This window comes from Chamaea fasciata, unplaced genomic scaffold, assembly GCF_029207755.1.
Source record: "Chamaea fasciata isolate MVZ Bird 193981 ecotype frontalis unplaced genomic scaffold, bChaFas1.0.hap1 SCAF_589, whole genome shotgun sequence".
NCBI classification, from domain to species: Eukaryota; Metazoa; Chordata; class Aves; order Passeriformes; family Sylviidae; genus Chamaea; species Chamaea fasciata.
Genome location: NW_027094674.1, coordinates 7484 through 30516, shown reverse-complemented (window position 1 = coordinate 30516; position 23033 = coordinate 7484). Strand labels below are relative to the sequence as shown.

The 23033-nt window shown below is 57.5% G+C and overlaps 2 protein-coding genes across 3 annotated transcripts; both read right to left on the bottom strand.

Annotated features, from left to right (window-relative positions):
• Positions 1-293: 293 nt before the first annotated feature.
• On the bottom strand, positions 294-12680 carry PPP1R12C (protein phosphatase 1 regulatory subunit 12C). The gene is made up of 22 exons (XM_066209012.1): positions 12414-12680; positions 11178-11308; positions 10624-10742; positions 9512-9671; positions 8166-8310; positions 7315-7389; positions 6615-6703; positions 5708-5859; positions 5340-5386; positions 5126-5260; positions 4994-5040; positions 4681-4737; positions 4251-4341; positions 3545-3652; positions 2638-2681; positions 2424-2467; positions 2286-2329; positions 2050-2101; positions 1873-1977; positions 1096-1146; positions 503-553; positions 294-381 (listed from the first exon to the last, which is right to left on the bottom strand). The coding sequence occupies exons 1-21, from the start codon at positions 12678-12680 to the stop codon at positions 522-524; spliced, it is 1995 nt and encodes a 664-aa protein (XP_066065109.1). The 3' UTR covers positions 294-381; positions 503-521.
• Positions 12681-13289: 609 nt separating this feature from the next.
• On the bottom strand, positions 13290-21034 carry LOC136305697 (troponin T, slow skeletal muscle-like). 2 transcript variants are annotated; one of them, XM_066209009.1, is made up of 11 exons: positions 21015-21034; positions 20604-20648; positions 20030-20062; positions 17890-17950; positions 17255-17371; positions 16656-16733; positions 16007-16117; positions 15771-15880; positions 14939-15029; positions 14034-14074; positions 13290-13377 (listed from the first exon to the last, which is right to left on the bottom strand). In XM_066209009.1, exons 2-11 carry the CDS (start codon positions 20627-20629, stop codon positions 13335-13337), a joined length of 711 nt encoding a protein of 236 aa, XP_066065106.1. In that variant the 5' UTR covers positions 20630-20648; positions 21015-21034; the 3' UTR covers positions 13290-13334. The 2 variants fall into 2 exon arrangements, with proteins under 2 accessions (XP_066065106.1, XP_066065107.1); XM_066209010.1 differs by lacking the exons at positions 20604-20648; positions 21015-21034 and adding exons at positions 18955-18976; positions 19541-19573 and having other exon boundaries at positions 20030-20056.
• Positions 21035-23033: the final 1999 nt, after the last annotated feature.

The window sequence follows — 23033 nt, the reverse complement described above, 5'->3', positions numbered from 1 at the left end:
TTGAACGAACGGCGCGTGATTGGCATGCGGGAAAAACTAGGGGCGGGGCCTGGCGCTCAACAGACCGCGCCCCCTTTTGGCAGCTTTCACCTCAGTGCAACGAAATCTGCTCCGCCCCCTTTGGCCACGCCCCCCTTGGCATAGACTCCACCCTTTCCTTTTTTGGCTACGCCCCTGGCGCGTTTGGCTCCGCCCCCGTATGGGGGGCAATGGCGGATTTGGGGGCGGATTTGGGGGGATCGGGGGGTCCCGGGGGTGTCCCGGGGGTCCCGGGGGTCCCGGGGGTCCCGGGGGTCACTTGGAGAGCTTGCTGATGACCCGGATCAGCGCCGCGTTCTCGTCCTTCAGCCTCTGGTTGTCGGCCCGCAGGTCCGAGAGCGCCTGGGGAGGGTCGAAAACCAGCGGCCCCGGAACGGCCTCGAGCCACCCCGGGAATCACCGGGAAGGACTCGGGGGCTCCGGGCACGGGGCGGGAATTGGGGCTGCTCTGGGTTTGTTCTACCTTGAGCTCCTCCTCCAGCTCAGCCGCCTTCAGCTCCAGCGCCCGGCGCTCCTGGGGGGAACGGGGGAAACGTCAGGGGAAAACGGGGGAAAGGTGAGGGGGAAACGGGGGAAAAGGTGAGGGGGAAACGGGGGGAAACGTGAGGGGAAAATGGGGAAAAACGTGAGGGGAAAAGAGGGGAAAACGTGAGGGGAAAACGGGGGGAAACGTGAGGGGGAAACGGGGGAAACGTGAGGGGGAAACGGGGGGAAACGTGAGGGGAAAATGGGGGGAAACGTGAGGGGGAAACGGGGGAAACGTGAGGGGGAAACGGGGGAAACGTGAGGGGGAAACGGGGGGAAAGGTGAGGGGAAAATGGGGGGAAAGGTGAGGGGAAAAGAGGGAAATGGAGGGGAAAATGGCGGGAAACGTGAGGGGAGAAAAGGCGGGAAACAAAAAGGGGAAAAAGTAGGGAAACATGAGGGGAAGAAGAGCAGGAAACGGAGGAGAAGCGTCAGGAGACGTGACGGGAAAAGCGCAGGAAGCCGGAGGTGAAAGGGGCGGGAAGTTTAACGGGCTCCGGGGTTCCCGCGGCGCGTTTTGGGGTCACTCACGAATCGCTCCAGCTCCAGCCGGGCCGGACGCTCCGCGCTGCGCTCCTGGCGCTGGGGGGGACACATGGGTGGGGACACTGAGTGACCCCCGAGTGACCCCCGAGTGACCCGAGTGACCCAAGTGACCCCTGCGTGCCCACTGATCTGGGTGACCAATGAGTGACCCCTGAGTGACCCCTGGGTGACCACCCACTGACCCGAGTGACCCCTGGGTGAGCGCCCGCTGATCTGTGTGACCCCTGAGTGACCCGGGTGACCCCTGAGTGACCCCTGGGCGAGCGCCCACTGACCTGCGTTACCCGAGTGACCCCCGAGTGACCCCTGACCCGGGTGACCCCTGTGTGACCCCTGACCCGGGTGACCCCCGGGTGACCCCTGACCCGGGTGACCCCCGGGTGACCCGTGTGTGACCCCTGACCCGGGTGACCCCTGTGTGACCCCTGACCCGGGTGACCTCTGGGTGACCCCTGACCCGTGTGACCCCTGACCCGAGTGACCCCTGACCCGGGTGACCCCCGGGTGACCCCTGACCCGGGTGACCCCCGGGTGACCCGTGTGTGACCCCTGACCCGGGTGACCCCTGACCCGGGTGACCCCCGGGTGACCCGTGTGTGACCCCTGACCCAGGTGACCCCCGGGTGACCCCTGACCCGGGTGACCTCTGGGTGACCCCTGACCCGTGTGACCCCTGACCCGGGTGACCCCTGACCCGGGTGACCCCCGAGTGACCCCTGACCCGGGTGACCCCCGGGTGACCCCGGGCGCGCGCCCACCGACCTGCGTGACCCTCTCGAGCTCCAGGCGCGTCTGCGTCAGCGCCAGCTCCGCCTCCTGCAGCTGCTCCCGAATTCTCTCGTTCTCGGCCCAGAGCTCCTGGAACAGCTGCGGGGGCGGGGCGGGCGGCTCCAGCTGTGCCCCCGGCCCCCGAGCGCGCCCCCAACCGCCGGGCCTCACCTGCTGGTAGTCGAAGGGCGGCGCCGGGGCCGGCCGGACGCCGCTGGGGCGGCTGCGGGGGAGGGGAGGGGAGGGCGTGAGACCCCCCCGAATCTCCCCAGGTGCCCGGAATCACCCCGGACCCCCCGAAACCAGCCGGGAACCTCCCGGGAACACCCGAGGGCCCCAGGAATCACCTCAGGGCCCCCCAAATTCCTCCCGAATCCCCGAAATTCCCCCAAATCCCCCCGCACTACCTGGGTGGGGGCGGGGCGTCCTCGGGCCCGTCGCTCTCGGAGCCCTGGGTGGGGGAGGGGCGCAGAGGTTGGGGGGGAGGGCGGGAATTTGGGGGTTCCCCTCCCCCATCCTCCCCAGCCCCTCCCCCGCCCCCTCACCTGGGACAGGCTCCGCCCCCCCGGGGGCGTCGGCGGCTCCGGCCCTGAGGGACCCAAAGGGGATTTTGGGGGGTGGGGGAGGGGCGGGCCTCCCCCTCCCCTCCCCCCCCCGGGACCCCCCGAAATTCCTCCGGGGGTGGGGGAGGGGCGGGAACCCCCCAGAGTTCCTCGGGGAGGGGGTGGGGGAGGGGAGGGGGGGGGAGGGGTCACCCACCTTTGGTCACCTGAGCGGGGGGGGGCGGGGAGCCGGGGGGGTTCCTGGGGTGGGGGAGGGGTGGGTGAGACACCCCCCCCCCAAAAAAATCCCGCCCGAAATTACAGAGCTCTCCTAAAAACCCCGAATGGGCTCGAACGCCCCCAAAACAATCCCCCCAAAATCCCAAAATCCCCCAAATAACAGAACCCCCCCAAAACCCCAAAAAATCCCCCAAAAACCCCCAAATTCCCCCCCAAAATCCCCCAAATTACAGAACCCCCCAAACCCCAAAAAATCCCCCAAAAACCCCCAAATTCCCCCAAAATCCCCCAAATTACAGAACCCCCCAAACCCCAAAAAATCCCCCAAAAACCCCCAAATTCCCCCAAAAATCCCCCAAATTACAGAACCCCCCAAACCCCAAAAAATCCCCCAAAAACCCCCAAATTCCCCCAAAATCCCATAATCCCCCAAATTACAGAACCCCCCCAAAACCCCAAAAAATCCCCCAAAACCCCCAAATTCCCCCCCAAAATCCCCCAAATTACAGAACCCCCCAAACCCCAAAAAATCCCCCAAAAACCCCCAAAATCCCCAAATTACAAAGCCCCCCAAACCCCAAAATCGGCTCAAATTGCCCCAAAACTCCTCCCAGAACTCCCCAAATCCTCCCCAAATTACAGACCCCCCCCCAAAACCCCAAATCGGGTCAAATCCCCCCAAAATCTCCTCCAGGATCCCCAAATTCCCCAAATCAACCCAAAATTCCCCAGAATTCCCCAAAATCCCCCCAAAATTCCCCAAATTTCCCCAAATTTCCCCAAAATCCCCCCAGAATTCCCCAAATCCTTCCCCAGGACACCGCGAGACCCAAAAATCCCAAAATTTCCCCAAAAGTCCAAAAATTCTCCCCCAAATCACTCACGGCCGGGTCCCGCCTGCCCTCGTCCCTGATTGGCTGCTCCTGGGCACGCCCCTCGGCGGCTCGGCCAATCCCGTGCTCGGCCGCCCTCAGCTCCGTCAGGGTCACGCCCTGGGGCGGAGCCGGGGTCACGCGGGGTCAGGGGGGATTTTGGGGCGATTTGGGGATTTTTGGGGCATTTCAGGGGTTTCGGGGGGAGATTTTGGGGTTTGCGAGTTGATTTCGGGATTTTGGGCCGATTTCGGGGTTTTGGGCTGGACTCAGGGGACTTTGGGGCGGTTTTGGGGCGGTTTCGGTGTTTTCGGGGCGGTTTCGGTGGTTTTGGGGCGGTTTCAGTGTTTTTGGGGCGGTTTCAGTGTTTTTGGGGCGGTTTCGGTGTTTTCGGGGCGGTTTCGGTGTTTTCAGGGCGGTTTCGGTGTTTTTGGGGCGGTTTCGGTGTTTTTGGGGCGGTTTCGATGTTTTTGGGGTGGTTTCAGGTGTTTTTGGGGCGGTTTCAGGTGTTTTTGGGGCGGTTTCGGTGTTTTCGGGGCGGTTTCAGGTGTTTTTGGGGCGTTTTTGGGGCGGTTTCGGTGTTTTCGGGGCGGTTTCAGGTGTTTTCGGGGCGGTTTCAGGTGTTTTTGGGGCGGTTTCGGTGTTTTCGGGGCGGTTTCGGTGTTTTCGGGGCGGTTTCAGGTGTTTTTGGGGCGGTTTTGGGCGCTCCCGGCCCCACCTGCGTGGCTCTCCGGGCCTGCCTCATCAGGCGGCTCCGCGCCTTCCGCTGCGACTCCGACTCCTCGTCCCGCGCCGGGGGCTGGAACGGCCTGGGGGAAAAAAACGGGAATTGGGGGAAAAAATGGGAGATGGGGGGAAAAACGGGAATTTGGGGGAAAACGGGAATTTGGGGGGAGAAAACGGGAATTGGGGAAAAAAACGGGAATTGGGGGAAAAAGCGGGAAATGGGGGAAAACAGGGATTGGGGAAAAAAACGGGAACTGGAGGAAAAAAAGGGAATTGGGGGGAAAAAACGGGAATTGGGTGAAAAAGCGGGAGATGGGGGAAAACAGGGATTGGGGAAAAAGGGGAATTTGGGTTTTTTGCGGGGATTTGGGGTTTTTGGGAACATTCTGGGGGGTATTTTTCAGGCGGGGGCGGGGCCTCACCTGCGCAGCCGCGGCTCGGGCGGGTCCCGGGAAGGGCTGGGCGGGGCGGGGGCGGGGCTGTGGGGGCAGGGATGAAGCATCAGCCCCGCCCCCTTTACCCGGACCCCTCCCCCGTCCCAGCCCCCATTAAAGCCGATTCGCAGCTCCGCCCCTTTAAGCCCCGCCCCTTAAACCCCACCCAAACCCCCTCCCCATTTAAGCCCCTCCCACTTTCAGCCCCTCCCCTTTATGCCCCACCCCTTGAGACCCTCCCCATTTGAACCACTCCCCTTTAGGCCCCTCCCACTTTAAGCCCCGCCTCCTCCAGTCTCACCTGGGCGGCCTCTGGGTGGGGGAGGGGCGGCCGGGGGGCTCCACCACCTGCGGGAGGGGGCGGGGCTTTAATGGGCGTGGCTTTGCATAACAAAGGGCGTGGCTTTGTGGGGAAGAGAGGGCGTGTCCTCACCGTGGGCGGAGCCTGCAGCCGCGGGGAGGAGGCGGAGCGGCGCACGGGGGGCGTGTCCCGGGCGGGGGGCGTGTCCCGGGCGGGGCTTGGCCACGCCCCCAAGGAGCCGGACCTGCAGAGAGCCCCGGGGGGGGGCTGGGGGGGCGGTGGGGGCGGGGCCGGGCTCGGGCCACGCCCCTTTGCCCAAAAATTGGGGAGGGGGGAGGGGCCTTACCGGCAGCGGGGGGGAGGGGCCGTTGGGGGGCGGAGCCTCGGGGGGGTCTGGGGGGTGAGGGGAGGCGTGAGAGGCCACGCCCCTTCCAGAGCCCCTCCCAAATTCCCCAAAATCCCCAAACCTCCCGAAATTTCCCCCAAAATCTCCAAAATCCCCATTTGCCCCCCAACCCCCCATTTTTTTCCCGCAATCCCTTCTTCCCCCTAAACCCCACATCCTTGCTTCCAAAAATCCCTCTTTTTTCCCCCCAAAATCCCATTTTTCCCCCCAAATCCCATTTTTCCCCCCAAAATCCCATTTTTTCCCCCCAAAATCCCATTTTCCCCCCAATCCCATTTTCCCCCCAATCCCATTTCCCGCCCCCTCACCCCGCGGGGCGTCGCCCGCGTCGCTGTCGTCGCTGTCGGGGGCCCCTCCCCCCCCCGGGGGGCTCAGGGGGGGCGGCGCCCCCTCCCCCACCCGCTCGCGGGCCTGCAGCAGCTGCAGCTTCTCCCGGGAGCTGCGCCGGCACACCGAGCTCCTGGGGAAAACGCGGATTTGGGGAAAACAGAGAGAAAATTCTGTGATTTGGGGTGAAAAAACGGGGATTTGGGGCAAAAAATGGGGATTTTGGGGGTCCCTGCAGCTTCTCCCGGGAGCTGCGCCGGCACACCGAGCTCCTGGGGAAAACGCGGATTTGGGGAAAAAAAGGAACAAAAAAAAGAAAATTCTGTGATTTGGGGTGAAAAAACGGGGATTTGGGGAAAAAAACGGGGATTTGGGGCAAAAAAACGGGGATTTTGGGAAAAAAAATGGGGATTTTGGGGCAAAAAATGGGGATTTTGGGAAAAAAAATGGGGATTTTGGGAAAAAAAATGGGGATTTGGGGCAAAAAATGGGGATTTTGGGGGTCCCTGCAGCTTCTCCCGGGAGCTGCGCCGGCACACCGAGCTCCTGGGGAAAACGTGGATTTGGGGAAAAACAGAGAGGAAATTCTGTGATTTTGGGTGAAAAAACGCGGATTTGGGGCAAAAAAATGGGGATTTGGGCAAAAAAACGGGGATTTGGGGTGGTTTTGGTGGTTTGGGTTATTTTGGGTTATTTTGGGTGTTTTTGGGGTGATTTTGGGTGTTTTTGGGGTGTTTTGGGTGGTTTTGGGGTGTTTTGGGGTGACTTTGGGTGATTTTGGGTGTTTTTGGGGTGTTTTGGGTGGTTTTGGGTGATTTTGGGTGTTTTGGGTGATTTTGGGTGTTTTTGGGGCGTTTTTGGGCGGTTTTGGGTGTTTCGGGGCCTCACCTCCTGTGCCGGCCCCCCCCCGGGTTCTGGGGGGCTCCGTTGGGCTCCGGGGGTGGGGGAGGGGCGCCCGGGTCCTTCTGGCTGCGGAGCTGAGGGGGGGAGGGGCGGTCAGGACCCCCCAGGACCCCCCAAACTCGGGGGAGGGTCGAGGGGGAGGGGAAATTTTGGGGCTTTGAGGAGGATTTGGGGGATGTGGGGGGTCCTGGGGGGATTTGGGGGGTCCGGGAGTGATTCGGGGGGGGTTGGGTGATTTTTTGGGATGATTTCGGGTGTTTTTGGGGTGATTTGGGGTTGAGTTGGGGTATTTTGGGGGTGATTTCAGGTGTTTGGGGTGTTTTTGGGTGATTTTGGGATGATTTGGGGTGATTTCGGGTGTTTTTGGGTGATTTCGGGTGATTTTCGGGTGTTTTCAGGTAATTTCTGGTTGATTGTGGGATGATTTTGGGTATTTCTGGGATGATTGGGGGTGATTTCGGGTGTTTCCAGGGTGGTTTTGGGTGTTTTCGGGTGTTTTCGGGGTGATTTCGGGTGTTTTCGGGGTGATTTCGGGTGACTTTCGGCGTGGTTTTGGGTGTTTTCGGGTGTTTTCGGGGTAATTCTGGGGGTTTTCGGGTGTTTTCAGGGTGTTTTTGGGTGTTTTCGGGGTAATTCTGGGGGTTTTTGGGTGTTTTCAGGTGTTCTCGGGTGTTTCCGGCCTCACGTGGTGCTGGCGCCGCTGCAGCTCCTCCAGCAGGGGAAGCGTCTCCTCGTCCGCCAGGTCACAGGGGCGCTGCCCCTGGGGGGGGCACGGTGGGACCCCGCCCCAAGACCCCCGAAACCACCCCGGGGACCCAAAAAACCCCCAAAAAACACCCCGGGGACCCAAAACCACCCCGGGGACCCCCAACACCCCAAAAAACACCCCGGGGATCCCCAAAACCCCCAAAACCCACCCCGGGGACCCCAAACACCCCAAAAAACACCCCGGGGACCCCCAAAACCCCCAAAAAACCACCCGGGGGACCCCAAAAACCACCCGGGGGACCCCCAAAAACACCCCGGGGACCCCCCTGGGGATACCAAATTCCCCCTGAGACACCCCTGGAACTCTAAATCCCCCTGAAATCCCCCCAAAATCCCCCAAAAAATGCCCCCAAAAAATGCCCCAAAAATCCCCCCAAAATCCCCCCAAAATCCCGCAAAAAATCCCCCCAAAATCCCCCAAAATCCCCCCAGAAAACCCCAAAAAAACCCCAAAAAATCCCCTAAACATCCCCAAAACCCCCCCCCAAAAAAACCCAAAAAATTCCAAAAAAATCCCCAAAAAATCCTTTAAAAATCCCCCAAAAATCCCCAAAACTCCCCAAAAAAACCCCAAAAAATCCCAAAAATACCCAAAAAACCCCCAAAAATCCCAAAAAGATCCCCAAAAACCCCCCAAAAAATCCCCAAAAACCCCCCCAAAAAATCCCCAAAAAAACCCCAAAAAATCAAAAAACCCCCCCAAAACGCCCCAAACCCCCCAAGCAGCCCGCAGTCCCGGCGTGCCCGCGGGGCCGCGGCCGCGCTCACCACGTTGTTCTGGGGGCTCATGTCGCACAGGTGCTCGGCCAGCAGCCGGCACGCCTCCTCCACGCCCCAGTGCGCGGCGGCGTGCAGCGGCGTCCAGCCGTCCTTGTCGCGCACGTCGGGGTCGTAGCCGGCCGCCAGCAGCAGCCTGCCGGGGACGGCGCGCCGAACTCGCCAGCCGGCCTCTTACTCCCCTAATGCCTCATTCCTTATCCCGCCAAAATCGGCTTTTTATTCCGCCAAAATCCGATTCCTCATTCCACCAAAACCTGACTTCTTGTCCCATTTAAATCGAAGTTTTTATACCGTCAAAATCTGATTTTTTATTCTGTTAAAATCTGATTTTTATTCCGTTAAAATCTCATTTTTTATTCGGCTAAATTCTGATTTTTTATTCCGTTAAAATCTGATTCTTTATTCCGTTTAAATCGAAGTTTTTATTCCACTAAAATCTGATTTTTTATTCTATCAAAATCTGATTTTTTATTCCATCAAAATCTGATTCTTTATTCCACGAAAACCTGATTTTTTATTCCGTTTAAATCTAAGTTTTTATTCCGTTAAAATCTGATTTTCTATTCCGTTAAAATCTGATTCTTTATTCCGTTAACATCTAACTTTTTATTCCGCAAACATCTGACTTTTTATCCCGTTAAAACCCCGATTCGTCCCTGAAAACCTCATTTTTTATTCCATTAAAATCTCATTTTGTATTCCGTTAAAATCTGGTTTTTTAGTCTGCTAAAATCTCTTTTTCTTCTCTGTCAGTATCTGATTTCTTATTCCATTTAAATCTCACTTCTTATTCGGCTAAATTCTGATTTTTTATTCCGTTAAAATCTGATGCTTTATTCCTTTTAAATCTAAGTTTTTATTCCATTAAAATCTGATTTTTTATTCCGTTTAAAATCTGATTTTTTATTGTTAAAATCCTATTTTTTTATTTCCTTAAAACCCCATTTTTTCCCACTAAAACCCCATTTCTTCCCCACTAAAACACCATTTTTCCCACCAAAATCCCCTTTTTTCCCCACCAAAATCCCATTTTCCCCACCAAAATCCCATTTTCCCCACCAAAATCCCATTTTTCCCCTCCAAAATCCCATTTTTCCCCAAAATCCCATTCCTTCGGCCAGCACCGACGCCGGGTTGGGTTTGGTGTTTCTCAGCTCAGAACCGAACCCCTTCAGCCCAAATCCCGCTCGGCCCTTTCCGGGCGCGCTCTCCTCACCCGGCCTCGGGCCGGAGCCGCTCCCGGGGCACCTGCGGCCCTTCTGCCCCTGCCGAGAGCACCAAAACCCCCCAAAAATCCCCAAATTCCCCAAATTCCCAATTCCCCCCGAGCTGACCTCATGACCTCGATGTAGCCCTTGGCGGCCGCCACGTGCAGGGCGCTGGCGCCGGTGGCCGGGTGGGGACAGTCGCGGAGCTGCCCCGAGTCCAGCCAGAGCCGCGTGTCCCTCAGCATCCTGTCCTCCTCCGCCCGCTTGGCCGCCGAGATGTCCACACCTGGGGCAGGTGACACACCTGGGCACACCTGGGCACACCCTGAGATACACCTGGGCACACCCTGGGTACACCTGGGGACACCTGAGATACACCTGGGCACACCCTGGGTACACCTGGGCACACCTGGGCACACCTGGGGACACCCTGAGATACACCTGGGCACACCCTGGGTACACCTGGGGACACCTGGGGACACCCTGAGTACACCTGGGCACACCCTGGGTACACCTGGGGACACCTGGGGACACCCTGAGTACACCCGGGGACACCCGGGCACAGCCAGAGCCGCGTGTCCCTCAGCATCCTGTCCTCCTCCGCCCACTTGGCCGCCGAGATGTCCACACCTGGGGCAGGTGACACACCTGGGCACACCTGGGCACGCCTGGGCACACCTGGGGACACCCTGAGTACACCTGGGGACACCCTGAGTACACCTGGGGACACCTGAGATACACCTGGGCACACCCTGGGTACACCTGGGCACACCTGGGGACACCCTGAGTACACCTGGGGACACCTGAGTACACCTGGGGACAGGTGACACACCTGAGATACACTTGGGGACACCTGGGGACACCTTGACCGCCCTCGGACACACTCCGAGCACACCTGGACACACCTGAGATACACCTGGGGACACCTTGACCGCCCTTGGACACACTCCGAGCACACCTGGACACACCTGAGATACACCTGGGGACACCTGGGGACACCTTGACCGCCCTCGGACACACTCCGAGCACACCTGGACACACCTGAGATACACCTGGGGACACCTTGACCGCCCTCGGACACACTCCGAGCACACCTGGACACACCCTGGTTATGCTCGGCTACGCCTGGCCACGCCCCGAGCACACCTGAGCACACCTGGCCACGCGCACGAATCAGGCACACCAGAAGCCCCGCCCGCTCCGGCAAGCCCCACCCAGCGCGCTGAAGCCCCGCCCACCTCTCCGCTGTAGCTCCGCCCTCAGCAGCTCCTCCAGGGCCTCGTCCTCGGCCACCTCCAGCGGCAGCTCCAGGTCACTGGTGACGGCGGCGGCGTCCGCCCCGTGCTCCAGCAGGTACCTGCGGCAGGGGAGGACAGGGCAGCTTAGGGGAGTTACAGGTGAGTTACAGGTGAGGACAGGTGAGGACAGGTGAGGACAGGTGAGGACAGGTGAGTTACAGGTGAGGACAGGTGAGTTACAGGTGAGGACAGGTGTGCTCAGGTGAGTTACAGCTGAGGACAGGTGGGCTCAGGTGGGTTAGGGGAGCCCTGGGTGCTTTCAGGTGAGTTTGGGGGTTTTAGGGTCAGTTTCAGGTGTGTTCAGGTGAGTTTCAGGAGAAATGTTTTAGGGGATTTTGGGGGATTTTTGGGGCGGTTTTGGGAGTATTTTTTGGGTATTTTTGGGGGCAGTTTTTGGGGTATTTTTGGGGCGGTTTTGGGGTATTTTTGGGGCAGTTTTGGGGCAGTTTTGGGGCGGTTTTTGGGCTGTTTTGGGGACATTTCGGGGCCCTCACTGTGCGATCTGCCGGCAGCCGCAGGCGGCAGCCACGTGCAGGGGGGTCCAGCCCTCGTTGTCGGCCTGGTTGACGTCGGCGCCGCTCTCCACCAGGAACTGCACCACCTCCATGTTCTCGTCAATGCAGGCCTGGGGACACCGGGGACATTGGGGACACTGGGGACACCGGGGACACTCCTGGGGACACCCAGTGACACCTGGGACACTCCTGGGGACACCTGGGACACTCCTGGGGACATTGGGGACACCCGGGGACACCTGGGACACTCCTGAGGACACCTGGGGACACCTGGGACACTCCTGGGGACATCAGGGACCCCATGGGGACACCTGGGACGGGGTTGGGAACACCTGGGACACCCCAGGGACGCCCAGACCACCCAAAGGGGTCCCCAAGACCTCCCCAGGGACCCCATTAAAGGGGTATAAGCACCGCCCACTCTACTTCAAGCCCCTCCCATTCCTCCACAGACCCCCGCCCCTGCAACCAGTGACCACGCCCACTCTCATTAGAGTTGTCACTCACACGGAAGCCACGCCTTCCAAATGCTCAGGTCACACCCCTTTCACCCTGGCCATGCCCATTCATGCATTTAAGCCCTCCCCATATTCAAAAACCACGCCCCCTTTAGACCACGCCCGTTTCCCGTTTTCATTCAGCGCCGCCCATCTTGAGGAGCGCACAGCGCCCTTTGACATGACCACGCCCCCTCTGCTTTAAGCCACGCCTTTTCCTAATGCAAGCCCCGCCTCCTTTGAGCACACCTTGCGCACCTCATACAGACGGTTATCCCTTTAAAAGTGACCACGCCCCTTTTCTCAAACCCCACCCCTTTATCAAGCGCCGCCCACCTGTTGCAGCACAGGCGTGTTCCCCCCGCCCCTTTCCCCAGCCCCGCCTCTTACCCAAGCCCCTCCCACCAGGTGCAGCACAGATTCCCGCCCCTTTCTATAAACCCCGCCCACCCGGTGCAGCGCAGAGATTCCCGCCCGTTTCCCCACGCCCCGCCCCCGTTCCCCGCGCCCCGCCCACCCGGTGCAGCGCAGAGATTCCCGCCCGTTCCCCCAAACCCCGCCCCCGTTCCCCGCGCCCCGCCCACCCGGTGCAGCGCAGAGATTCCCGCCCGTTCCCCTAAACCCCGCCCCCGTTCCCCGCGCCCCGCCCACCCGGTGCAGCGCAGAGATTCCCGCCCGTTTCCCTAAACCCCGCCTCCATTCTCCGCGCCCCGCCCACCTGGTGCAGCGCGCTGATGCCGTCGGCGTTGGCCCCGCCCAGCAGCGCGCGCCCGCCGCCCTCGGGCGCCGCCACCATGGCGCGGGCCTCGGCCAGCTCGGCGCCTGCGCAGACGGCGCGGAACTCGGCCTGCCGCTCGAAGCGCACCCGCGGCGGCCGCGGCGGAACGTCCCGCGGGCTGGGCGCCGCCGCCGCCGCCTCCTCCCAGCGCCGCAGCTGCTCCCGCCGCCGCTCCCGCGCCGCCGCCGCCGCCGCCGCCGCCGCCATCGCGGGGCCGCCGCCGCCGCCGCACGGAGCGGGGCGGGCGGGGAGGGCGGGGCCGGAACAGCGGGGGCGGGGTCGTCATGGCAACGGCGCGCGGGGGGCGCCGGGAGGTGGGAACGGCGGACGTGACGTCACGGGGCGAGGGGATGCCATGGGGGGCTCTTGGGTGTGACGTCACGGGGGTTGAGCTCCTGAGGGAGCGGCGGCGAAAAAATTCCCGAAATGTTCCCAAAAAAGGACCAAATTCCCTCAAAAAACACCAAAATCCCTCCCCGGAATAACTCGGGAGCCCCAAAAACCCCCAAAATCGCCTCAAAACAGCCCGAACCCCGCCACAAAACACCCAACATGGCCCCGTCCCCAAAAAAGGACCAAATTCCCTCAAAAAACACCAAAATCCCTCCCCGGAATAACTCGGGAGCCCCAAAAACCCCAAATTTCCCCCGAAAACACCTCGGGAGCCCCAAAAACCCCCAAAATCGCCTCCCGAGGCCCCAAAATCCCACCCAAAGCCCCCAAAATCCGCCGGGGGCGTGGCCAGCAGCGCGGGGGGCGTGGTTACACCGTAACGGCGCGCTGGGGATGATGGGAAAGGTAAACGCGCAATTAGCGTTGCGATGACGTAATGTTTTATTGGCGTGACGTCACGGGGCGGGGTCACTTCCAGCGCCCGCCCACGCGGCCCTTGGCGACCTTCTTGCTGTGGGGGAGGGGCGGGGAGGGTCACACCCCCCGGAGACCCCGAAACCGCCCGAAATTCCCCCCAAAAAACCGAAATATTCCCTCCCAAAAATATCCCAAAATTCCCCAAAAAACCGAAATATTCCCTCCCAAAAATACCCCAAAATTCCCCCCAAAAACCGAAATATTCCCTCCCAAAAATACCCCAAAATTCCCTCCCAAAAATACCCCAAAATTCCCCAAAAAACCGAAATATTCCCTCCCAAAAATATCCCAAAATTCCCTCCCAAAAATATCCCAAAATTCCCTCCCAAAAATATCCCAAAATTTCCCCAAAAAATACCCCAAAATTCCCCCAAAACCGCCCGAAATTCCCCCCAAAAACTTGAAATATTCCCTCCCAAAAATACCCCAAAATTCCCCAAAAAACCGAAATATTCCCTCCCAAAAATACCCCAAAATTCCCCCCAAAATACCCCAAAATTCCCCCGAAAAACCGAAATATTCCCTCCCCAAAATGCCCCAAAATTCCCCCCAAAAATACCTAAAATTTGCCCAAAAACCCCCAAAATTCACCCAAAAAACCCCAAAATTCCCCCCAACAACCCCCCAGTCCTCCCCAACCCCAAAATCCCCCAAATCCCCCCAAAACATCCCAAATCCCCCCGAATTTACAATTTCTGGGCGTGGCTGATGCGGTTGTAGAGAACGTTGATCTGGGGGGAAGGAAGGGGTGAGCCCCAAAATCCGGGATTCCTCCCGAAAAAACCCAAAATCGGGATGGGGAAATCCCCAAAATCCCAAAAAACCCAAAATTGGGGACGGGAAAATCCCCAAAATCCCAAAAAGCCCAAAATCGGGGATGGGGAAATCCCCAAAATCCCGAAATTGGGGACGGGAAAATCCCCAAAATCCCAAAAAACCCAAAATCGGGATGGGAAAATCCCCAAAAAACCCAAAATTGGGGATGGGGAAATCCCCAAAATCCCGAAATTGGGGACGGGGAATCCCAAAAATCCCAAAAAAACCAAAATTGGGGATGGGAAATCCCCAAAATCCCAAAAAAAAAAAAAATCGGGATGGGGAAATCCCCAAAATCCCAAAAAGCCCAAAATTGGGGATGGGGAAATCCCCAAAATCCCAAAAAACCCAAAACTGGGGATGAGAAACCCCAAAAAGCCAAAACAACCTCCAAAATTGGGATGAGGAGCCCCAAAATTTGGGATTTTGGGGTTTTTGGGGTCCCAAATTCAGGATTTTGGGGTTTTTGGGGTCCCAGACTCAGAATTTTGGGGTCCCAGATTCGGGATTTTGGGGTTTTTGGGGTCCCACATTCGGGATTTTGGGGTTTTTGGGGTCCCAGATTCAGGATTTTGGGGTCCCAGATTCGGGATTTTGGGGTTTTTGGGGTCCCAGACTCAGGATTTTGGGGTCCCAGATTCAGGATTTTGGGGTTTTTGGGGTCCCAGACTCAGGATTTTGGATTTTTTCGGGTCTCAGATTCGGGATTTTGGGGTTTTTGGGGTCCCAGATTCAGGATTTTGGGGGTTTTTGGGTTTTTTGGGGTTGTTGGGCCCCACCTCGTAGCGCTGGCGCCGCAGTTTCTCCATCAGGTCGAACTTCTCGGACTCGAGCTGCTGGATCCAGTCGTGGAGCTCCTTGGCCTTGGCCCTTGTTTTGGGGGAAATTCCGGGGATTTTGGGCAATTCGGGGATGCTGGGGGGTCCCGGGGCTGCTTCGAGGGCAGTTTGGGGGATTCCAGGGAGATTTGGGGGGTTTGGGGGGGATTTGAGGATTTGGGGTGAGTTTGGGACATTTTGGGACGGAATTTCGGGTGGATTTTGGGGTGTTTTGGGGTCATTTTGGGACGGAATTTCGGGGGGATTTTGGGGTGTTTTGGGGACATTTTGGGACAAAATTTCGGGTGGATTTCGGGGTATTTTGGGGACATTTTGGGACAGAATTTCGGGTGGATTTCGGGGTGTTTTGGGGTCATTTTGGGACAAAATTTCGGGTGGATTTCGGGGTATTTTGGGGACATTTTGGGACAGAATTTCGGGTGGATTTCGGGGTGTTTTGGGGTCATTTTGGGACGGAATTTCGGGGGGATTTTGGGGTGAGTTTGGAACATTTTGGGACGGAATTTCAGGTGGATTTCAGGGAGAATTTGGGACATTTTGGGACGGAATTTCGGGGGGATTTTGGGGTGTTTTGGGGACATTTTGGGACAGAATTTCGGGGGGATTTCGGGGTGAATTTGGGACATTTTGGGAAAGAATTTCGGGGGGATTTCGGGGTGTTTTGGGGTCATTTTGGGACGGAATTTCGGGTGGATTTTGGGGTGAATTTGGGACATTTTGGGACAGAATTTCGGGGGGATTTCGGGGTGTTTCGGGACATTTGGGGCCCCACCTGAGCTCGTCCTCCCGCAGGTTCTCGATCTCCAGGGGCCTCTTGCGCTCGGCCAGGATCCTCAGTTTGGTCTCCCGGCCCGTCTGCCGCCGGCCCCGGCGCTGCTCCGCCTGGGGGGGATTTTTGGGCTGAAATCTGGGGATTTGGGGGGTCTCAGAAGGGATTTGAGGGTCCCAAAGGGGGGATTCGGGTTCTCTGGGATCTCTGGGGGCCGTGGCGCTCCCGTGGGGCCGCACCTTGGCCAGGTACCCGCCGAAGTGGGGCATGGCCGACAGGACCTTCTTCTTCTTGGCGTCGTCCTCGGCCCTCTTCTTGGCCTCCTCCTCCTCCTTGCGCAGCTTCTCCTCCTGGGGGATTCGGGGAAATTCGGGGGGATTGGGGTCGGTCTGGGGGAGATCTGGGAGCCCCGGGGAGGATTTGGGGTGAATTCGGGGGAATTTGGGGGTCGGGGGGAAGACGTGGGGTGGATTTCAGAGGATTCGGGTGGATTTTGGAGGGTTTGGGGCGGATTTTGGAGGGTTCGGGGCGGATTTTGGAGGGTTCGGGGCGGATTTTGGAGGGTTCGGGGCGGATTTTGGAGGGTTTGGGGCGGATTTTGGAGGGTTTGGGGTGAATTTGGGCGGATTTGGGGTGGATTTTGGAGGGTTTGGGGTGAATTTGGGTGATTTTTGGGGAACTGGGGTGACTTTGAGATGGATTTGACTCGATTTCATCGAATTTGGGGAGAATTCTGCTGAATTTGGAGCTCTCCACAACCCCCAGGGTGGATTTTGGGGTGGATTTGGGGGTTTTGGACCCCCCAAGGCGGATTTTGGGGTGGATTTGGGGGTTTTGGACCCCCCAAGGCAGATTTTGGGGTGGATTTGGGGGTTTTGGGGCCCTCACCGCCAGCCTGGCCTGTCTCTCTCTCTCCTTCTCCGTCCTGTTCCTCAGCTGCTCGTTGCGCTCGGCGCGGCGCCGCTCCTGATCGGGGCGAGGGACACGAAATGCTCAAAAACCACCCCAAAAACCGCCCCAAAACCGCCCCAAACACCCCGAAAACAGCCCAAAACACCCCAAAACCCAGAAAAACAGCCCCAAAAAATCCAAAACACCCCAAATCACCCCAAAAAAACCCCAAAAAATCCACCAGGAACACCCCCAAAACATCCCCAAAAAACCCCAAATCCGCCAGGAACAGCACAAAACCCACCAAAAACCCCCAAATCACCCCAAAAAACCCCCAAATCACCCCCAAAAAACCAACTGACCCCAGAAAAAACCCCAGATCCCCTGAACCTGCCCCCCAGGAAAGCCAAAATCACCCGAAATCGCCCCGAAACCCCCAAATATTCCAAACCCTCCCCCGGAATCCCCCAGATCGCCTGGCAAAAAAATGAAATTTGCCCCAAAACCCCCCAAAAATTGCCCCCGGAGAAGCAAAAAGACCTCCCAGAGTGCCCCGAAAGCCCCAGAGGGCCGGAATCTGCCCCGAATCCACTCACGATCCTCTCCATGAGCCCCTGCAGCTCCTCCTCCTCGCGGCGCCGCTGCTCGAAGTGGGCGTCAATGAGCGTCTGCAGCTCCAGCAGGTCCTTCTCCATCCGCTTCCGGTGGATGTCCTGCCCCAGGTTAATTAAAAACGTCGTTAGTTTAATTAGTGGAACTCGAGTGGAGCATCACAGAAAAAATCCCGGCCCAAAAAACCCCAAAATGACCCAAAAAACCCCAAATTTCCCCCAGTTGGTCCTTCTCCATCCGCTTCCGGTGGATGTCCTGCCCCAGGTTAATTAAAGCATCGTTAATTTAATTAATGAAAGTCAAATGGAGCATCGCAGAAAAAATCCCGGCCCAAAATACCCCAAAATGACCCAAAAAACCCCAAATTTCCCCCCAGCAGGTCCTTCTCCATCCGTTTCCGGTGGATGTCCTGCCCCAGGTTAATTAAAACGTCGTTAATTAATTAATGAAACTCGAATGGAGCATCACAAAAAAAATCCCGGCCGAAAATAACCCAAAATGACCCAAAAAAACCCCAAATTTCCCCCCAAAAATCCCAAATTTTCCCACCCGGACCCCAAAATTTCCCCCCCAAAAAACCCAAATTTCGCCCAAAACCCCAAAATCTTCAAAAACTCACGTCGAAGTCCACCCGCTCCCCCTCGGGGATTTTGGGGGGCGCCAGCTGGGACACCATGTGCCTGGGGGGGCGGGGACCCCAAAATCTCAATTATTCACCCCAAAAAACCCCAAAATCCTCAAATATCCACCCCAAAACCCCTAAAAAAACCCCAAATCCAACACAAAACCCCAAAATAACCCCAAATATCCACCCCAAAACCCCCAAAAAGCCCCAAATCCAACACAAAACCCCAAAATAACCCCAAATATCCACCCCAAAACCCCAAAAAGCCCCAAATCCACCCCAAAAATCCAAACATTCACCCCAAAACTCCCCCGCGCCCGGATTCCCCCAAACCCCAGAACTCAACCCCCCCAAATTCCAAATTTCCTCCCCAAAGGACCCAGAGTTCCCCCCCAGAGCCCCAAAACCCCAAAAAAGCCGCCGTGACCCCCTTTTCCCTCCGCAGCTCCCCAAATCCCCAAATTCCCCAAAAAAAAACCCCCCAAAACTCCCCAAAAAACCCCCAAAAAACCCAAAAAAACCCCAAAAAACCCAAAAATCCCCAAAATCCCCCCCAAAAACCCCAAAATGCCCCAAAAAACCCCCAAAAAAACCAAAAAACCCCCCAAAACCCCAAAAATCCCCAAAATCTCCCCCAAAAACCCCCAAAAAAACGCAAAAAACCCCAAATTCCCCAAAAAACCCCAAATAAACCCCCAAAATAACCCAAAAATCCCCAAAATCCCCCCCAAAAACCCCAAAATGCCCCAAAAAACCCCCAAAAACCCCAAATTCCCCCCAAAAAACCGTCAAAACCCCCAAATTCCCAACAAACCCAAGAAACCCCCCCAAGAAAACCAAAAATCCCCAAAATCTCCCCCCAAAACCCCAAAAAAAACCGCAAAAAACCCCAAATTCCCCAAAAAACCCCAAATAAACCCCCAAAATAACCCAAAAATCCCCAAAATCCCCCCCCCAAAAAACCCCCAAAAATCCCAAATCCCCAAATTCCCCAAAAAAAACCCCAAAACCCCAAAAACCCCCAAAATCCCCCAAATCCCCCGGATCGCCTTCCCTCACCGGGGCCGGGGGCGCTCCTCGCCTGGGGGGATAAAAATGGGCTCAGGGGGGAATTGGGGGGAATTTGGGGAATTGGGGGGAATTTGGGGGAATTTGGGGAAATTTGGGGGAATTTGGGGGAATTTGGGGGAAATTTGGGGGAATTTGGGGGAATTTGGGGAAATTTGGGGGAATTTGGGGAAATTTGGGGGAATTTGGGGAAATTTGGGGAAATTTGGGGGAATTTGGGGAAATTTGGGGGGAATTTGGGGGAATTTGGGGAAATTTTGGGGGAATTTTGGAGGAATTTGGGGAAATTTGGGGGAATTTGGGGGAATTTGGGGAAATTTGGGGGAATCTGGGGGAATTTGGGGGAATTTGGGAGAATTTGGGGGAAAATTTGGGAGTTTTGGGGGGCTACGGGGGAATTTGGGGTCCGGGAGGGTAAATTCGGGGTCATTTGGGGTTTTTGGGGGGAAATTTGGGGTTTGGGGGCTTTGGGTTGGTTCAGGGGATTTGGGGGATTTTTCTGAGAGGTTTTGGGGGGATTTGGAGATTTCGGGGGATTTTGGGCAGGATTTGGGGTTTTGGGGCCGGGGGGTCGTACCTGGCTCCTCGGGAGGTTTGGGGGGCTCCGAGGCTGTGGGGGAAATCCAAATTTGGGGTTTTTTGGGGAATTCCCCCCAAATTTTGGGGATTTTTGGGGAATTCCCCCAAATTTGGGGGGTTTTGGGCTTTTCCCTCCCCAAAACTTTGGGATTTTTGGGGAATTCCCCCCAAATTTTGGGATTTTTGGGGTTTTTCCCCCCCAAATTTTGGGATTTTTGGGGTTTCCCCCCCAAATTTTGGAATTTTTTGGGTTTCCCCCCCAAATTTTAGGATTTTTTGGGGTTTTTTCCCCCCAAATTTTGGGGGTTTTGGGGTTTTTCCCCCAAAATTTTGGGATTTTTGGGTTTTCCCCCCCAAACTTTGGGATTTTTGGGTTTTTCCCCCCAAATTTTTGAATTTTGGGGTTTTTTCCCCCAGATTTTGGGGTTTTTGGGGTTTTCCCCCCAAATTTTTGAATTTTGGGGTTTTGGGGGTTTTTCCTCCTCACCTTCCTCCTGCTCTTCCTCCTCGGCCGCCTCCTCTGCGGGGGGAGGGAAATGCCCCCCCGGTAATTAGGGAGGCGTTAATGAGCTCATTACCATAATTAACCCCCCCAGACCGTTCCTTTGAGGGTCTCGGGGGGGTTTTAACGCAAATTAACCCGGGATCAATTAACGGCTCGGGGTTAATTAACGGGGGTTTCAGGTCAGTAGCTCGTTAAGGAGGTCGATTGGGGCTAATTAGCGTTAATCAACGGCGTTAATTGGGGTCACTCGGGGTCACTCACCCTCCTGCTGCTCCCTGGGGGGAGGAAGAAGAGGGTGAGGGGGGGGCGCCCCACTTGGGGGTCCCGGGGGGAGTTTTGGGATGTTTTGGGGGTCCCGGGAGAGTTTGGGGGTCTTAAGGTGAATTTTGGGGGTCCCAGAGTGAATTTGGGGATGGTTTGGGGGTCCCGGGGGATTTTGGGGATGGTTTGGGGGTCCCAGGGGCATTTTGGGGATGTTTTGGGGGTCCCGGGGGGATTTTGGGGATGTTTTGGGGGTCCCGGGGGGATTTTGGGGATGTTTCTGGGGGTCACTCACTCAAACTCCTCCTCGGGCTCCGACATGGCAACGACTCGGGGGGTCCTGAGGGTGGGGAGGGGCGGGGGGGGTCTGAACCCCCCAAAACCCCCAAACCCCTAAAAAAAACACCAAACCCCCCAAAAAACCACCAACCCCCCCAAAAAACACCAAACCGCCAAAAAACCACCGAAACCCCAAAAAAACTACAAACCCCCCCAAAAAAAAACCCCAAATCCCCCCCAAAAAACCCCAAATCCCCCCAAAAACCCCAAAAAATCCCCCCAAACCCCCCAAAAATTCTTCCAAACTCTCCAAAAATCCCCCAAACCCCCCAAAACCCCCCAAAACTCCCCAAATGCCCCCCAAACCCCCCGAGCAATCCCCAACCCCCCCAATTCCCCCCGGGAACCCCCAGTTCCCCTCCCCCACCGCAGCCTCCTCTCCGGGGGTCCCTGTGCCGCCCCTCCCCCCCCGGGGGGTCCCTTTATGTCCCCCCGCCCCTCCCCCCGCGGTGACGTCACCGCCCATTGTTCCCGCGGATGTCGCGACATCCGACACCGACACGGGGGGGGGGGGGGGGGAGGGGCCGCGACCCCCCCAAAACCTTTTTTGGGTGAAAAAACAAAAGGTGGGGGAGGGGCGGGGGTCTATTCCCGGCGATGACGTCACCGCCCGCCCCTCCCCCCACCCCCCGCACCTGTCGCGGGTTTTCTGGGACCCCCCCAAAAAAAGTTTAAAGGGGGGGGAAGGGGGGGGAGGGGTCACCTTCACCCCTCCCCCACCCTCCCGAACTTTTATTCCCTTTTTCCATTAAAATTTTAAAATGTTTTCGTTTTGGTTTTTGTTCCAAATTTATTTCGGTACAAAACGACCCCGAAATGGCCCCAAAATTTCCCTCCCCTCCCCCAAAAAAGATCCGGTTCCCCTCCCCCTCCCCCAAAAAAAGGGGGGAGGGGGCTCAGCCCCCCCCCCCACCCCCCAAAAAATAATTCGGGTTCGATTGGGGCTGGGGAGGTTTGGGAAGCACCATCCAAGTCCGGGCGCCGGCGAGGTGGCTCAGCGCCCCAAAGCTGGGCGCCGGCCCTGAAAATGGGGTTGGAGCCCCAAAATCCGCGGCCAGACCCCCAAAATCGGGGCCGGACCCCAAAACCGGGGTGCCTGACCTCCCAAACCCGGGCCTGAGCCCCCCAAACTTGGGCCCCAGCACCTTTTGGGGGTGTCTAACCCCCCGATCCAGGTGTAACCCCAATCCAGGTGTAACCCCCGATCCAGGTGTAACCCCAATCCAGGTGTAACCCCCAATCCAGGTCTAACCCCCAATCCAGGTCTAACCCCCCAATCCAGGTGTAATCCCCAGGTCCAGATGTAACCCCAGGTCCAGGTGTAACCCCAATCCAGGTGTAACCCCCAATCCAGGTGTAACCCCCAATCCAGGTCTAACCCCAAATCCAGCTGTAACCCCAATCCAGGTGTAACTGCCAGATCCAGGTGCAGCCCCCAATCCAGGTGTAACCCCCAATCCAGGTCTAACCCCAAATCCAGCTGTAACCCCAATCCAGGTGTAACTGCCAGATCCAGGTGCAGCCCCCAATCCAGGTGTAACCTCCAGATCCAGGTGTAACCCTCAATCCAGGTGTAACCCCCAGAACCAGCTGTAACCCCAATCCAGCTGTAACCCCAATCCAGGTGTAACCCCCCAATCCAGGTCTAACCCCTCAATCCAGGCGTAACCCCAAATCCAGGTGTAACGCCAATCCAGGTGTAACCCCCAATCCAGGTGTAACCCCCAATCCAGGTCTAACCCCCAATCCAGGTGTAACCCCAATCCAGGTGTAACGCCAATCCAGGTGTAACCCCCAATCCAGGTGTAACCCCCAATCCAGGTCTAACCCCCAATCCAGGTGTAACCCCCAATCCAGGTCTAACCCCCAATCCAGGTGTAACCCCCAGATCCAGGTGTAACCCCCCAATCCAGGTGTAACCCCCAGATCCAGGTGTAACCCCAATCCAGGTGTAACCCCCAGATCCAGGTGTAACCCCAATCCAGGTGTAACCCCAATCCAGGTGTAACCCCCCAATCCAGGTCTAACCCCCAATCCAGGTGTAACCCCAATCCAGGTGTAACCCCAATCCAGGTCTAACCCCCAGATCCAGGTGTAACCCCAGATCCAGGTGTAACCCCAGAACCAGCTGTAACCCCAATCCAGGTGTAACCCCAATCCAGGTGTAACCCCCAATCCAGGTGTAACCCCAGAACCAGCTGTAACCCCAATCCAGGTGTAACCCCAATCCAGGTATAACCCCCAATCCAGGTCTAACCCCTCAATCCAGGCGTAACCCCCAATCCAGGCGTAACCCCCAATCCAGGTGTAACCCCCCAATCCAGGTCTAACCCCCAATCCAGGTGTAACCCCCAGAACCAGCTGTAACCCCAATCCAGGTGTAACC